This window comes from Oncorhynchus mykiss, chromosome 3 (genome assembly GCF_057628025.1).
Source record: "Oncorhynchus mykiss isolate SJ-2025 chromosome 3, ASM5762802v1, whole genome shotgun sequence".
NCBI lineage: Eukaryota > Metazoa > Chordata > Actinopteri > Salmoniformes > Salmonidae > Oncorhynchus > Oncorhynchus mykiss.
Genome location: NC_143024.1, coordinates 42,987,992 through 43,004,544, shown reverse-complemented (window position 1 = coordinate 43,004,544; position 16,553 = coordinate 42,987,992). Strand labels below are relative to the sequence as shown.

Sequence of the window (16,553 nt, the reverse complement as noted above, 5' to 3'; positions counted from 1 at the left end):
TGCATAGTGCATATTTTAAAGCATATTGGATTGATTGAAAGCATTAGTAAGAGAGTTTCCTTCATTGATAAATCCATGACGGGGAGCGTGCAAGAGTACACTTTGGGAGAAGTATGGAGAACAGGGACAGATCATTTGTGTGTGTCTACCTGATATGGTGAGTGTGATCTCCTGGGGGTGGTTGCCTGCAGCAGTGTTGCCCCCAGCAGCAGCGTTGGCCTGGGCCTGAGCTAGAGCCTGGGTGAGGCTGGAGTTGTTGATGGTCAGCGTGATCTCCTGAGCCCCACTGGACACCAGGCCTGGACCACTCATCACATGACTCAGGTCCTGATGAGAGCCTAAAGGGGGAGAGAGAGAAAACAAGGAGTTACAGAAGTCATCATTAACTAATTGACTCTCCTCACTTCTATCTAGACCATTCCTTCCTCTCTTTTTGTCTCTCCTATCCTCTCACCTTTTCATCCCTCCTCTCCATATCCCTCCCTCCCTATATCTATTCTCTCCTCTCTGCCCCCCCCCCCCCCATCCCTTAAGCGGACACCCTATGCTGTCAAAGTAGGTCCAGCTGGTGTGAAAGCATGGCTGTGGAACAAACTCATTGTGACAGTTTCCTCTCGGTGGGGCCACACATCACAGACACTCACATAAACAACAGAAAGCTGTGGGGCCCAAAAGAGAGGAAAGGATAGGAGTAGAAGAGAAGAGACACGGTCAGCTGCATAAATTAGTTTTAAAAAACACTTCAGTGAAACATCTACCCATTTTGAGTTTGGCTGCAAGGAAGCAAAAGCATTCGGTGTGTTTGAGGAAAATCCAGAATTTCATGAATTATTCTGAGTGATAATGTTATTATTCACAATACTCAAGAATTATGTTTTTGAGTTGATGCATATAAAACATCAAATCCCTTTAACAATAACCCGAAAAAGCTTGTATCCCAGTTATGAGAAACCCGGATAAGCCTGGGATATGCTGATTGAAGACGGGGTATTGGGCATGTAAAAATCTTATCCGGTTAACTGTTGTTTTTGCGGTCTGCGCAGGCTGAGTTTTGCTTATCATGGGTGTTGTGCAAAAAATGCAAAAAATTTCATCTGATTGTCAAACAAAAATCACTTCAAAAAGTGGGCTACCTGTGCAGTTCAATCCACATGAACAATTCCAGAATCATTTTGCCTACTATAATTCATTTACTGTACTAAAAAATTAAAATAAATCAGACATTTGTTAGGCCATATTATAATTTCCACCATTTGGTGGTCCATATTATAATTTCCACCATTTGGTGGTCCATATTATAATTTCCACCATTTGGTGGTCCATATTATAATTTCCAACATTTGGTAGTCCATATTATAATTTCCACCATTTGGTGGTCCATATTATAATTTCCAACATTTGGTAGGCCATATTATAATTTCCACCATTTGGTGGTCCATATTATAATTTCCACCATTTGGTGGTCCATATTATAATTTCCAACATTTGGTAGTCCATATTATAATATCCACCATTTGGTGGTCCATATTATAATTTCCAACATTTGGTGGTCCATATTATAATTTCCACCATTTGGTGGTCCATATTATAATTTCCAACATTTGGTAGGCCATATTATAATTTCCACCATTTGGTGGTCCATATTATAATTTCCAACATTTGGTAGTCCATATTATAATTTCCAACATTTGGTGGTCCATATTATAATTTCCAACATTTGGTAGTCCATATTATAATTTCCAACATTTGGTAGGCCATATTATAATTTCCAACATTTGGTAGGCCATATTATAATTTCCAACATTTGGTAGGCCATATTATAATTTCCAACATTTGGTGGTCCATATTATAATTTCCAACATTTGGTAGTCCATATTATAATTTCCAACATTTGGTAGTCCATATTATAATTTCCAACATTTGGTGGTCCATATTATAATTTCCACCATTTGGTGGTCCATATTATAATTTCCAACATTTGGTAGTCCATATTATAATTTCCAACATTTGGTAGTCCATATTATAATTTCCACCATTTGGTGGTCCATATTATAATTTCCACCATTTGGTGGTCCATATTATAATTTCCACCATTTGGTAGTCCATATTATAATTTCCAACATTTGGTAGTCCATATTATAATTTCCACCATTTGGTGGTCCATATTATAATTTCCAACATTTGGTAGGCCATATTATAATTTCCAACATTTGGTGGTCCATATTATAATTTCCACCATTTGGTAGGCCATATTATAATTTCCAACATTTGGTAGGCCATATTATAATTTCCACCATTTGGTGGTCCATATTATAATTTCCAACATTTGGTAGTCCATATTATAATTTCCAACATTTGGTAGGCCATATTATAATTTCCAACATTTGGTAGGCCATATTATAATTTCCAACATTTGGTGGTCCATATTATAATTTCCACCATTTGGTGGTCCATATTATAATTTCCAACATTTGGTAGTCCATATTATAATTTCCAACATTTGGTAGTCCATATTATAATTTCCAACATTTGGTAGGCCATATTATAATTTCCAACATTTGGTAGTCCATTTGTCAACTAAAGTTTGATACACGCTTCTTCACTTCTGTCATAACTTGTTGCCCTAGAAGACTAAATAAAATAGGGCTCATCAGAATGTCTTACATCGATAGAATGAATGCATTAGTAATCAAGTAAACACCAGTAAAGTTGTCTGGTTCGTTTAGGGACCGGGGAGAAAACGCAATAACTCCAAAAACAGTCAGTTTGAGCGTTTTTTATGGAAATTAAAAGCTGAGAAAATTACCAAACACTTTCTGGAAAGACTTCTGTTCGTCTTGGTTGCATATTTTATGTGGTTGAAATACTGTCTGCTTGCATAACAGTGTCAAAGACAACACATTACACGCGCAGTCACATTTTCTCAAGAGATGCCGAAAGAAAGAAATCATATTTCCCCACTCCTGTTCCCGGGACAAAATTAACATTTGTTGTGAAATTTCACTGCCAGAAATGCATCATTCTGCAGGAGTTAAAATTATATTACGTTACATGTGAAAGGTTATAGGCCAAAGTCAGCCTCCATATTTCAGTTACTATTCCATTTAACCCATATGACCTTTAATGAGGAATATTCTGTAAATTCATGAATACAGGGATACACATGAGCGGGATATGAGCGGATAAGACCTTAAGCGGGATATGAATGGTAGTATCGGAACGCATATGAGAAGTATGGGGAGAAGATGGGAGCACCATGCACCCGTTTTGCCAAAGAAAATGTATGCAACTGTTGAAGGAACAGGTAAGTTGAGGAGAAAAAATGTTTTTAATCGAAAAGGCATCACAGTGTTTGCTTTGTACAGAAAATTCTCCATCTTCAAAACGTGACTGCTGACATGCACAATGTTTTGGGATCGTAGTAACAGTTGACTAATAAACATAATACAAGTGAACCTTCCGAGTGAACTATCCCTTTAATTCTCCTGAGTGATCATGTTAGTATAGGAACAGAAATGCAAAGTTCCGGGGAGAAGACGGGACCACCATGCACCTGTGTTGTCGTGCTCGCCAAGGCTGCCCATGGTGACGTGGCCGGGGCCGATGGCGGAGGGCTGCAGGGACAGGCTGGTGAGCGGGTGCAGGACCACATTGGAGCCGGGCGCCGAGGAGTCTCCCGTGGCCATGAGGTGGGAACCAGGGTGGCTGGTCAGGCCTCCGTCTCCTGTCAGGGCGTGGGAGAGGAGACCTCCCTGCTGGAGGATGGCTGGGTCAATCTGGAGGGGATGGGAGATTCCCAATGAGACAACATAGGACAAGGGTGGGGGGAGGGGTAGAGAGAGAGGGAGGTGAAAAGAGAGAGGGCGAGCAATAGGGGAGCAGACGAGAGTAGGACAGATGATGAAAACGAGGAAACCAAGGGAGAAGAGGTGGAGCAAAGGAGAGAGAGTAAAGAGAGAAGGCGAGAAGTAGGTGACACTGGCGGGGACACACCCCCCTCATTACCTGCAGTGTGATGTTGTTGATGTTGCTGGTGTCGATGCCAGAGATCTGGACGTTGGGACACACTAGGTTGGCAGAGGTAAGCTGGAGGTGGATGCCCTCCAGAGTAGCCAGACCCTCCGACAGAGACACTGTCAGGTCACCACCCGCTACAATACAATCACAAACAACACGATTAGATCAGAAGACATATTTTGTCCCAAGCTTGGATAACTGGATTTTTATTTGAAGTTTCACATCAGTAAGGCACAAAATGTCATCAAGTTTATACACAACACAAAACGGGCTGTTATAAAAAGAAGACTCCCATTCTGTGATATTTACAGCCATTTTCTATCACTTAAATGAATCACAAACACCCATCTATTCTGGAAAAATGTCACTTATAAATGCATTATGTGCCCAGTTCAAGTGTCTAGCCTCTAAACCCACCATAAAACAACATTTAAGGTGTGGGACTTTGAAAAAGAACTTCAATAACTTAATTTAATGCAGATTCGCGGCCGATTTTTCTGTGTTTGCTCGATGTGCCTTCTGTCTGCTCGGACAGATAAGAGGAGAGTGGCTCAGAGTGAGTTATCATCCAATGGGGGGGGGGGGGATCTTCGAGGGAACTAGGGGGCTACAAGCGGAGCTGTGTGCCAGCAATGAGCACGGTGCGTGGAAGCCATTTCGAAGCGCTACTACGTAGATTTTCGAACAGCACTGAAGGAAATTCATTTCACGGCTGCTTTTTTTGGATGGCTTCCTCCTCACCGCCAGTTTGAACAAACGACAGATTAGAGGTGAAGTGAGCCAGAGTTCAGTCAAAAGATTTCAACTCTTAAGTGTTGATGCGTTTCAGACTCCACAAATGTTGTTTCAGATTCCTTATTCCATCCCAGTCTGTAGAACTAATTAACAGATACATCATACTGTAGTTGTAGCCTAGAATGTCTTAATGAATTGGATGGAACAAGTACTTATTTTCCGAAAGTCTACATAAGATGGAAACTTGTCTTTGACATGGAGGCTCACACGAGGCAAACTACAGGAAAAATGCTTTTGAATATTTGCAGAACATCGGTCTTGCTTTTGAACCAGGCGTGAAAGACGATGCCTGGCTACCCAGACTCCTTGCTCCAGCCAAATGCCCACGGACGTTAGTTACTTCTCCACAATGATCGGAGTGCCTCCTCGACCCCTCACCGAATTCAAACACATTTGGTGCCGACTTATTGGTCCAGAAACCGATGGGTTGGGCCAGAGACAGAACGCAAGTGGGTAAAGCGGCAGTTTGGACGTTTGTACTCTGATTGGTTAGAGACGACCCAATCGCTGATGACTTTGCTTCGTACAACACCCCTCGTGCCCCTCTTCACCTCAAACTATTTCAGTCTCAGACTAAAGTATGTAGTGAATGACAGAGCAGTGGAATAATTGAGTGAGAGTCATCAGGCTATGAAAGACAACCATGTCCTTCTTTACTACCAAGTATTCTGATTTTTAAAAATGAACATGAATACTTTTAATATTTTACTGGACTAAACTATTTGACCTCACTCTCAATTCACTGAAATCCCTGAATATGACAACAGTGACAATTCTGCCTGGAAATGAGACAGAGCAGGCAAAACAGTTGAAATGACGCTGTTACAACCAGAAACGTGTTGAAATGACGACAGGATGATGCAATTTCGATGTAATGTCCCACAAGGGATGCAATATCCAGCTCTCATCCTCCGTCTCCCAGTGTATCTATGCATCTACAGCCAAACACACCTAGTGCAGAATAGGCAGGTTGTGGTGTACAGTGATGAAGCATCTCTTAGAACGCATCTCCTCAGGCCTAGTGATGACACTAGCCCAGTAGCTGTAAACACCATTCATCAGCTCTTCCTGGGTGGCTACTGAGAACAGACTGTACTTAAGACTCAGGATTCAAACCTCTCCATCTCAAACTATGGTTTAAATGTAGACTCGGCTAGGGTTGACTGTTCAGGTGAAATATGGTTGCCGTGCTGAGCAGCACTTGGGTGCATGCTTCATGTCAATAGTGGAAGGGGTGAGCTAGGCTTGCATAGGGTAATAAGTATTGGCAATAAGAATGAAACAATGATGTGCTTGTGGCAATGGACGGTTGTGGGAATGTGAGGGTGTGCCAGGGTTGGGGTGAATTCCACCTAAACTCAAGTCAGGAATAGAATTGCATGTGTGCATTTTATGTGCAACTTAATATATTAATTGAATTGGAATTGAGCCCCAACCCTGATGTGAGTGAGTCCTTACCTGACATGGAGGTAGGCAAAATAGCCTGGCCCACCAGGCCTTGCTGCAGCAGGTTCTGATCAAACTGGCCTGCGAGGACCTGGTTGGCTGGGAGGTAGATGTTATGGTCTGTGGTGGTAGCCTGGAGCAGACCCACAGGGTGCAGGGTCTCTGGGTTACCCGGGTGCTGCTGCTTCTGGTTACTTCTGGACGATGCCGCTCGCTTGGCCTTCCGACCCTCTGAGCTGGGCCGGTAGTGACACTGGATGTGGGTCTTGCGGTGGCCTGAGGTGCGGAAGCGGAGCTCACAGAAGGGGCATTTGAAGGGCTTGGAGCCCGTGTGGAGACGCATGTGGACTTTCAGACTCCCTTTGGTGGAAAAGGACGTGTTGCACATGTGACAGCTGAACAGCTTCTGACCTGCAGGGGAGATAACAGAATGATAGCATAGTATGTAGCCCTACAGTGTACCACTGATGCTCATTATTTGACATAGAGGTAGGTTTTGCAATAATGCGGCTGAGGTCTGGGATCGGTGATGGCCGCCAAGGTTTTATTGTGACCCTAGATTGACGTGAATCAATACAAAGAAAAAATGATTCTCAAACAACTTGAAACTGAGTGTTTGAATGTGATTGTTCCATTGGCGAATGTATCACACCTCCGTTCTGACAAGACGCCTTTTCCTCGATTTCGCCCCCCTAGAGTACCAATAAAACGAGTCACTTTTCTGATTACTGCCGTTCCAAAAGTTATTTCAGACGTCGCTAAAGAGGCCACTAACCCAACGCTCTTCAACAGTAACTTGGGAGTATGAGGCCTACTTAGCTAATGTCTGGGCCTTCTCATTAAATTCAGGGAGAATGAGTGTGTCTGCTCCAGGGTCAAACCACAGTAATTACCAAAAGAGAACAAGGTGTGAGGAGATATCATCTCCTAATATCCCTCGACTGACAAAACGTTTCCCCTGCCATCTCGCGCCGGGCGATCAAACCTACAGCTCCGTCCCATAAATCATCGGGCACAATTACTCCCCACGGCACTGTGTAACGGCATTCCTCCTCTTCTGAGGAGGAGAAGCGAGAAGGATCGGAGGACCAATGCGCAGCGTGGTAAGTGTCCATAACGTTTTATTTTAAGATATAAACGTGAACGAAAACCGAAACAGTACCGTGTGGCAACAAACACACACACGGAAAAAAAACACCCACAAACCAAAAGTGAAACCCAGGCTACCTAAGTATGATTCTCAATCAGAGACAACTAACGACACCTGCCTCTGATTGAGAACTATACTAGGCCGAACACAAAAACCAACATAGAAAAACAAACAGACTGCCCACCCCAAATCACGCCCTGACCATTACTATAACAAAGAATAAAATAACTATGGTCAGAACGTGACACACCGTTAGATGATAAGACATGCAAATGAGGCCGATTTAAATATTGTTTATAATACATTAGGACTACGCATCCTAGAAGCGTATAAACTCTCTTGTTTTTGAGTACAGACCCTCTTTCACTGCATTTACTGATTGATTTACATAATATAACTTTTAAATCGCGGAATTAAAGTGCACTCTACACCCACAGAGTTGGACCATATTGAGAACATATTGTGGCTAATGTAGTAACAACCCTAACGTCATTAAAACTAATTAACAGGGACAGATCAGCGGCATTTTAAACTCCTGTTCCCTCCACACTGACCTGTGTGGGTCTTTATGTGGCAGTCCAGGGTGGACTTCACGGTGAAGTTCTTCCCACACTTGTCACACTTGTAAGGACGCTCTCCTGTGTGGATCCGTATATGTCTAGAGAGAGAGAGAGAGAGAGAGAGAGCGAGCGAGAGGAGGGAGAGAAAGAGAGAGAGAGAGAGAGAGAGAGAGAGAGGAGGGAGAGAAAGAGAGAGAGAGAGAGAGCGAGAGAGCGAGCGAGAGGAGGGAGAAAGAGAGAGAGCGAGCAAGTTACTCATGAACCTTCCTGTTAGAATGGAGAGAGTGTCAAGGAGACGCTTTAAGTTAAGAGTTGAAGAAGGCTCACATTCTTTTCATAAAAAAAGACAGTGCAACACACAATGCATTTATCACCTGTGGCCATTCTGATGTTTTCCTATTTTCATTTTGCATGCTTTGTGCTTACCAAGGCTCCCATGAAATTAAATAACAACACGTGGACGTCTTCGCTTTCTGAACTTGAAATCGGCAAGGTTTTCAGGCACAAGGCCACTGACTCAGCAAAATTGTTAGTTTACTCCCTCTCATAACTTTGGTCTTTGTTTGTAATGTGTACTAGGTAACTTTGTTAGGTCTCCCTGAGCGGGGGGGGGGGGGGGGGGGGGTACGTTTATTTTTACATTATTACATTTTTGCTGACAAAGGAGAAAGTTTTCTATGAGAATGGGTAGCTTGTCAGGGTAACCTTGTCTTTGCCAAAAACAGGTCAGCTTTATTGTTTTTTGATAAAAGAGCACCATGAAATGAAGTGAATACATCTTTGTTGCAGCCATTCCTGGGGTGTTGCTGTCATTTCCCCTTGTTTTTGGCAGGCTTAGTGACTCCATAATCCAATGAGGCTACTTTTGAAATGAAAAAGCTAAGCCTATCCCGTAAATACTTCAATATGGCCTTGTGTCACGGCTGGTCGCACGGGGGATGTTCAACGACGCAATAACGATCATTAATTCATATCTTAATACCCCAATTTAATATTACTCACCATTAATTGCAACCAAACTTTTATGGCTCAATAAAACCGGAGTTCATTTCATCCATACCTATGTCTATGAATTTGAAAGTGGTTACATTTCTCCAGCCCCATCACTCAGCTGTTTACCCAAAAAGTGTTATGGGACCGCCTGTCAATCACCGGTGGAACACTAGTGTCAAACAAGAGGAAAATGAAGAGGGGAAACAACTCATTGCTCCAGCGCCTGATGATGACAATCATATATACATAGGAGATCAAAAAAAATCAAATTGGCTGTTTAACAGCTTGTTTGGCGGTGATCTCACAAATGAACACCCCAGTAAACATGTGTGTGTGTGTGTATTGGCAGGTGATAAGCACCCAACTAAACACTAACCCTGTCAAGCCAGCCTGTGAGTGCTGTGGGCTGTGTTAATAACTTCAGATAGGGTCTATTGTGGAGCCCCTCTCAGAGCAGAGGTCTGCAGTGGAAACTGTAGTAGTGACTGGCAGGAGGGCTCTTATTCTGGGAGAGAGGTTGGGTCAGGGCCGCAGTTTGGAGCCTGTTCAGGGCCCTGTAATTGGGCTCTCTGTGGTGGAGGGCTCTTCTGGGATATGGGATGGGCGTGGGTGGGGAGACAATGAGCTGGGCATTGCTCTTTGAGAGGTCCAGGAAGAGGGGGCGGCTGGAACGACAAGGTAACTCTTCAACCGCTGGGAAAGACAATCATGACAGAATAATGAGAAGGGGAGAGAGAGAGAGAGCGAGAGAGAGAGAGAGAAAGAGAGAGAGGTGGAGATGGAAGAAGAGGTGGGCACACAGGCTGGACTGCACCTGAACATGACTACAGAGAAGAGCCCCCTGTCAAAGAGCTCAGAGAGGTGGGAGAAACTTCAAGAGCAAGATATTCAGAGACACAGAGAGCGTCTGAGTCACTCAGAATCAGAGCATGAGGGGGAATAGGACCAGGGCCTAAACGAACACCTGCCACGTCTATTTCAGCAGCCACGTTGGCGTGTGGTCAGGGCTCCCCCAGTGCAAGCATTTCACTCGCATTCGCCAATAAAAATAAGAGTTAAAAGCCAAGTATGATCACATATAGCAAAATAAATGCTGCAGTAGCCGTTTTCAAAGTGTTTCTGTCTTTTTGTTTCATAGCTGGTAGATAATCACACAAAGAACTACAAATCCTATAATATCCCATCACGTGCAACAACACTGCCTGTGCTGAAGAAGTGCTGTGCACAGGCATAAAAAGTGCAGTGTTAAATAACAATATTTTTTGAGAACAACATGTGAAAATTGATGTGGAAATGTGGAAACCTGTTGCAGCTCAAGTCAACTACAAAACCCACAATGCAATGCTCTCTCTAAGGGCTGGCTAGCTAGCTAGCAAACGTAGCTACACACAATAAAACCAAAGTTAACATCAGCATGTGAAGTAGCTAGTTAGCTGTAAAATCGCCTAAACAAACAGCACTATCAATTTAGGACTCTACAATCTCACCATGTTCAACCTGCAGAGTTTGACATTTGCAACGCCACCATGCAACGCACCCTGGAGTGAAGAGGCAGACAAATAGGAGAAATGTGCTAGACCTCTTAAATTACACATTTCTCCAGGTAGGAATATTGAAAAAATATGATCAGTGGCTCATTTGAAGACAACCTCTCGCATTATGACATCGGCCAGCATTGAAAACTGACATGTATGATCATGTAGATGTTTTTGTGATCTGAAAATATTCCTATTATTTTCCAGTGTAGTGAGATGCTTCATACCACCCGAATGTATGCCTGCTTGAACAACAACAGCTCAGATACACATGAAAACATGAAATGAAACAGGGAATTGATAGAACGTCGCTCAAAATGGGCAACTCTTTCCTTTAAAGGGGCAGCTGAATTTTTTGTTTCATCTGTGGTATTTTGATTAAAAAACTCAGGTCACAAAAAAATGAAATAGCATTGGGTAATATACCACATAACTTCTGATTAGTAATACATTCCTTGTTTTAGAAGCATGATCATTAGATTTTGGAGGGGAGGTTTTGGTGTAATTATGGAGAAAAAAACATTTTGGCAAGTAAAAAATCTGAGTGGCTGGTCAATTTTTAAATCTAACGTTACCTGCCAGAGTGGCTGGTGGAACAAAACGTTTGTTTCAGGCCCTGAATAGGAAAGAGAAAGAGAGACAGGAAGTAGCTGAAGAGAGAGACTGAGAAAGAGCATATAACAGAGTACAGGACAGAGGGAGACAGTTCTCCGACACTCAGCTCACCTGACGAGGTCGCTGGGCTTTTTGAAGCTCTTGGGGCAGAAGTTACAGCAGTTGGCGAACTTGGGCTCAGTCTCCAGCTCCACCGCCTTGTCCTTGATCTCGCTGATGCGGTCGCGCTCCGCCGCCGACTGGGCCAGCACCTTCTCCGACACCGACGCCTCGTCACCAGGATCATTCTTGGCCAGCTGCTCCGCCTGCTCCTCCGTGAAGGTTATGATGTTGGCCCGGTTCCTCTTCATCACGGTCTGCTCACCCTCCTCTTCCTCCTCGCCGTCCTCATCCTCCAGCCCTGCGAGGGGAGATGCATTATAGGAGAAAAGGATACACGTGCTCCTTAAGTGTCACTCAACATCAGGACCATGACTCTAACTCAGACCTGGTCCCATTTCAGATGCATTTCTAAATAATTGCTGCTTGTCAATATAAGCTTGTCTGGCAGAATAAATAAAATATAATATTACTAAAAGTGCTCACTCTATATGGAAGCAGACCAGCTAAATCAAGTATTTCAAATATTTGGAAAGTGTATGTGACCAAGGTCTGATTTAACTGTTATGTAACCACGGCTGATTGCCTTTTTCCAGGGGTGTCAAACTCATTTTCTTTCCCAAATTCTTTCTTTGCAGAGGTCTGGAGGGCCAAAATAAAAATGGTGTATATTGCCTTGGTGTCAAAATCCGCATAAAACCTCACGAAAGCTGATACTCATTTTATCCTCACTTTTTTGACAAAATGTGCAAGACTACATCTTTAAAAAGAGCACATCTCTACAGAGTATACACTACATGACCAAAAGTATGTGGACACCTGCTTGTTGAACATCTCATTCTGGTCCCCTTTGCTGATATAACAGCCTCCACTCTTCTGGGAAGGCTTTCTACTAGATGCAGGGACTTGCTTCCATTCAGCCACTAGCATTAGTGAGGTCTGGCACTGATGTTGGGCGATTAGGCCTGGCTCGCAGTGCGCGTTCCAATTCATCGCAAAGATGTTCGATGGAGTTAAGGTCAGGGCTCTGTGCAGGCCAGTCAAGTTCTTCCATACAGATCTCGACAAACCATTTCTGTATGGACCTCGCTTTGTGCACAGGGGCATTGTCATACTGAAACAGGAAAGGGCCTTCCAGAAATTGTTGCCACGAAGTTGAAAGTACAGAATCATCTAGACTGTCATTGTATGCTGTAGCGTTAAGATTTCCTTTCACTGGAACTAAGGGGCCTAGCCTGAACCATGAAAAACAGCCCCAGACCATTATTCCTCCTCCACAAAACGTTACAGTTGGCACTATGCATTGGGGAAGGTAGCATTCCCCTGGCATCTGCCAAACCCAGATTTGTCAGTCGGACTGCCAGATGGTGAAGCGTGATTCATCACTCCAGAGAATGCATTTCCACTGCTCCAGAAGAGCCCAATGGCGGCGAGCTTTACCGCACTCCAGCCGACGCTTGGCATTGCACATGACAATCTTAGGCTTGTGCAGCTGCTCAGCCATGGAAACCCATTTCATGAAGCTCCCGACGAATAGTGCTTGTCCTGATGTTGCTTCCAGAGGCAGTTTGGAACGCGGTAGTGAGTGTTACAACCGAGGACAGACGATTTTTAAGCCCTACAGACTTCAGCACTCAGCGGTTCTGTTCGGGGAGCTTGTGTGTCCTACCACTTCGCGGCTGAGCCATTGATGCTCCTAGAGGTTTCCACTTCACAATAACAGCACTTCCAGTTCACCAGGGCAGCTCTAGCAGGGCAGACATTTTACAAACTCGCTTGTTGGAAAGGTGGCATCCTATGACAGTGCCACGTTGAAAGTCACTGAACTCTTCAGTAAGGCCATTCTACTGCTGTTTGTCTATGGAGATTGCATGACTTTGTGCTCGATTTTACACACCTGTCAGCAACGAATCCACTAACTTGAAGGGGTGTCCACATACTTCTGTATATACTGCATCTCTGTACCCATATAATTAAATAGAACACTGACCAATATGGCTGCCATTATCAGCAAATCTAGAGCTAAACAGATCTATGACACTAGCCACTCTAAATACAAATGTAATGGTCACATACACATATTTAGCAGATGTTATTGCGGGTGTCACGAAATGCTTGTCTAGTGTATATCTCTATGGCAGTGTCCCAAATACTTCTCCTTCCTCCCCAAGTGTGCACTTGTTCACTTCCCTTCACTGATTTGGAAGGAAATGACTGGTATAAGAAATATCATATAAACTCCTACTAGCCCATACCACCACCAATCCAATGCTTTTAGATTTGTGGGAAGTAGTGAGCGAACGCACACTTTAGGAGAAAGGAGATATCATTGGGACGCAGCCTATGTCTGTACCTCTGTCCACTTCGGCGTGGTCCTTCTTCAAGTGCTTCCTATACAGCACGCTGTTGCGGAAGCTGTCCTCACACATGTGACACTTGTAGGGCTTCAGGTGGACGACCATGTGGCGGTTCAGACTGCCGTTGGTGGTGAAGGAAGTGTCACACATGTTACACTTATAGGCCTTCACTCCTAGGAGCGGGAGCAAAGGAGATGAAAATATAAACAACCATATGTTTCATCAGTGTTGACCAATAAAGGTTTTGGTTTCCACAGAGGTGGAAAAAGTACCCAATTGTCAAACTTGAGTAAAAGTAAAGACACCTTCAAAGTAAAATACTACTTGAGTAAAAGTATAAAAGTATTTGGTTTTAAATATACTTAAGTTTCAAGCGTAAATCATTTCAAATTGCTTATATTAATAAGCAAACAAGACGGCGGGATTTCATTATTTTTTTTTTTAACATTTATTTAAGGGGCTAATTTACAAACAAAGCATTTGTGTTTAGTGAGTCTGCCAGATTAAAGGCAGTAGGGATGACCAGGGATGATATCTTGATAGGTGTGTGAACTGGACCATTTTCCTGTCTTGCTAAGCATTCAAAATGAGACGAGTACCTTTGGGTGTCAGGGAAAATGTATGGAGTAAAAAGTACATTATTTTCTTTAGGAATGTATTGGAGTAAAAGTAGTCAAAAATTGAAATAGTAAAGTAAAGTACAGATGCCCCACCTCCCGAGTGGCGCAGCGGTCTAAGGCACTGCATCTCAGCGTCCGGGTTAGGGGAAGGTTTGGCCGGGGGAGCTTTACCTGGCTCATCATGAATTAGCGACTCCTTGTGGCGGGCCAGGCACCTGCAGGCTGATCCTGGTCGTCAGTTGAACGGTGTTTCCTCCGACACATTGGTGCGGCTAGCTTCCGGGTTAAGCGGGCAGTAAACCCTCTTAAGGATCGGTGTCCAACCATCGGGACGGTTGAGCTAACTTGCGCTAATGTGTTTAGCATGACGTTGAAAGTAACAAGAACATTTTTCAGGACATGGGCAGAAAGCTTAAATTCTTGTTAATCAAACTGCACTATCCAATTTACAGTAGCTATTACAGTAAAAACATACCATGCTATTGTTTGAGGAGAGTGCACAGTTATGTACTTGACCAATTAGGCATATTTGATCAGACTTGATACAACATTTTGAACAGAAATGCAATGGTTTATTGGATCAGTCTACAGTTTGCACACACACTGCAGCCATCTAGTGGCCAAACTCTAAATTTCACCTAGAGTCCTAAGTCAGATAATGGCCTTTCTCTTGCATTTCAAAGATGGAACCATTTTATTTTATTTTTTACAAAATAACATGTTTTTTTCTTTGTATTATCTTTTACCAGATCTAATGTGTTTATTCTCCTACATTAATTTCACATTTCCACAAACGTCAAAGTGTTTCCTTTCAAATGATATCAATAATATGCATGTCCTTGCTTCAGGTCCTGAGCTACAGGCAGTTAGATTTGGGTATGTCATTTTAGGTGAAAATGAAAAAATATGATCCAAAGAGCGGTTTGTCGGGTCATGTTTCAGAGGACGCATGACTCAACCTTCGCTTCCCGAGCCTGGTGGGGAGTTGCAGCGATAAGACAAGATCGGGGGTAAAATACAACAACAAAAAAAATACAGATACCCCAAAAACAAATTAAGTAGTATTTTAAAGTATTTTTACATTACTGGGTATCCCAAAGCATTTGTGGCTATAGTATTATGTCATTTCTCTCCACAACCCAGCTGCACAGCCACGAGAGAGAAACAATTCTGAAATCGATATTTGACGGTCGCACGTGAATCGAACAGAATTCGTTAAATGAAGCACTTTGCTTGTCCCACGAGACGCGTGAGTCTGGGTTGGTGAGATCAATAGCGTGCTATTTTAACTATGCATGCAGTGTTGAGGTACACTGTTCTTACCTGTGTGTGTGTTGAGGTGGGACTTGAGGACCCCTGCTGAGACAAAGCATCGGCCACAAATGTTGCAGCAGTAGGGTTTCTCCCCGGTGTGGGAGCGCACGTGTTGCTTCAGATGGCTGGACTTCTTAAAAGGTTTATTACACATGGTGCACCTGGGGGGAATCAAAACACACAGGTCGTGTTCATTAGGACTCAAACTGAAGAAAACAGGCTAAAACACGGAGGGACTAACTGACCACCAAAAGAAAACACTAAATTTGGTCTGTTGCAAAACATTTTCCATTGCGTGCCCTAATGAACACGACCATGATGTAACAGAGACGGTCTGTTTCTGTCAATGAGATGTGTATCAATAAAGCTCCTATCAAAAGTCACAAACCATCAGTTAACAATACCGACAACAGGAATCATTTCAAAGTTCCACCACCGATTCACAAAGCAAGTTGAGGTTTATGAAAGTACATCAGACCTTTTGTGAAGAGTGGAATAATTGAAAACCAAACTTTTCTTTGGAAAGGTCACTAACTCAGCCCGATGGCATCGGTTTGCGCTTTCTGTTTGGAAGGTGTGAGTTATGTGTTGAAGCTCCACCACTATGTCTGCGTTGGCCTTTAGAATGAGACAGAGAGATCATCTCCCCATAGATATGTGAATGTATGTGCATACTTTTCTAAACAGAATGTGGAGTCTAATGTTGATACATATACAGGACTCCATACAGAGCATTTCCACCCAAACTGAAGTCACACCATTCCAGACACTACACTCTTTTCTCACTGCTAAAACCATAGTCTCGATTTACAGCCGTGTCGTATCTGAAGGAGAAGGTTCAGTAGTTCACAATCTCAAATACACATTCCCTTCCCATATCTATCTAGGTCGTCCTTTCTCTTGTTTTGTCTATACCGCTAGTCGTTCCAGCCTAGACCGGCACTAATAATGCATGGTGTGCTGACGTGGTAGGGATTCATTATTTATTTGTGTTGCATCCGTTCTGAGTGCCATGGGGAACAACAGAGGCAAAGCTGAATCAAAGCATGACG

The 16,553-nt window shown here is 43.3% G+C and overlaps 1 protein-coding gene and 1 long non-coding RNA gene across 2 annotated transcripts in view; one reads left to right on the top strand and one right to left on the bottom strand.

Annotated features, from left to right (window-relative positions):
* The window catches only part of LOC149984550 (uncharacterized), a 220,238-nt gene that overhangs the window by 148,845 nt on the left and 54,840 nt on the right, over window positions 1-16,553 (top strand). The window lies entirely within an intron of this gene.
* Window positions 1-16,553, bottom strand: part of LOC110518348 (zinc finger protein 236) — a 91,763-nt gene that overhangs the window by 21,678 nt on the left and 53,532 nt on the right. Inside the window, exons 18-25 of the mRNA XM_036973839.2 lie at window positions 15,511-15,662; window positions 13,564-13,740; window positions 11,223-11,511; window positions 7,963-8,066; window positions 6,271-6,669; window positions 4,006-4,151; window positions 3,554-3,776; window positions 150-338 (exon numbers count right to left, since the gene is read on the bottom strand). Of these exons, the coding sequence (XP_036829734.2) occupies window positions 150-338; window positions 3,554-3,776; window positions 4,006-4,151; window positions 6,271-6,669; window positions 7,963-8,066; window positions 11,223-11,511; window positions 13,564-13,740; window positions 15,511-15,662 (1,679 nt within the window). The remainder of the gene's footprint in view (window positions 1-149; window positions 339-3,553; window positions 3,777-4,005; window positions 4,152-6,270; window positions 6,670-7,962; window positions 8,067-11,222; window positions 11,512-13,563; window positions 13,741-15,510; window positions 15,663-16,553) is intronic.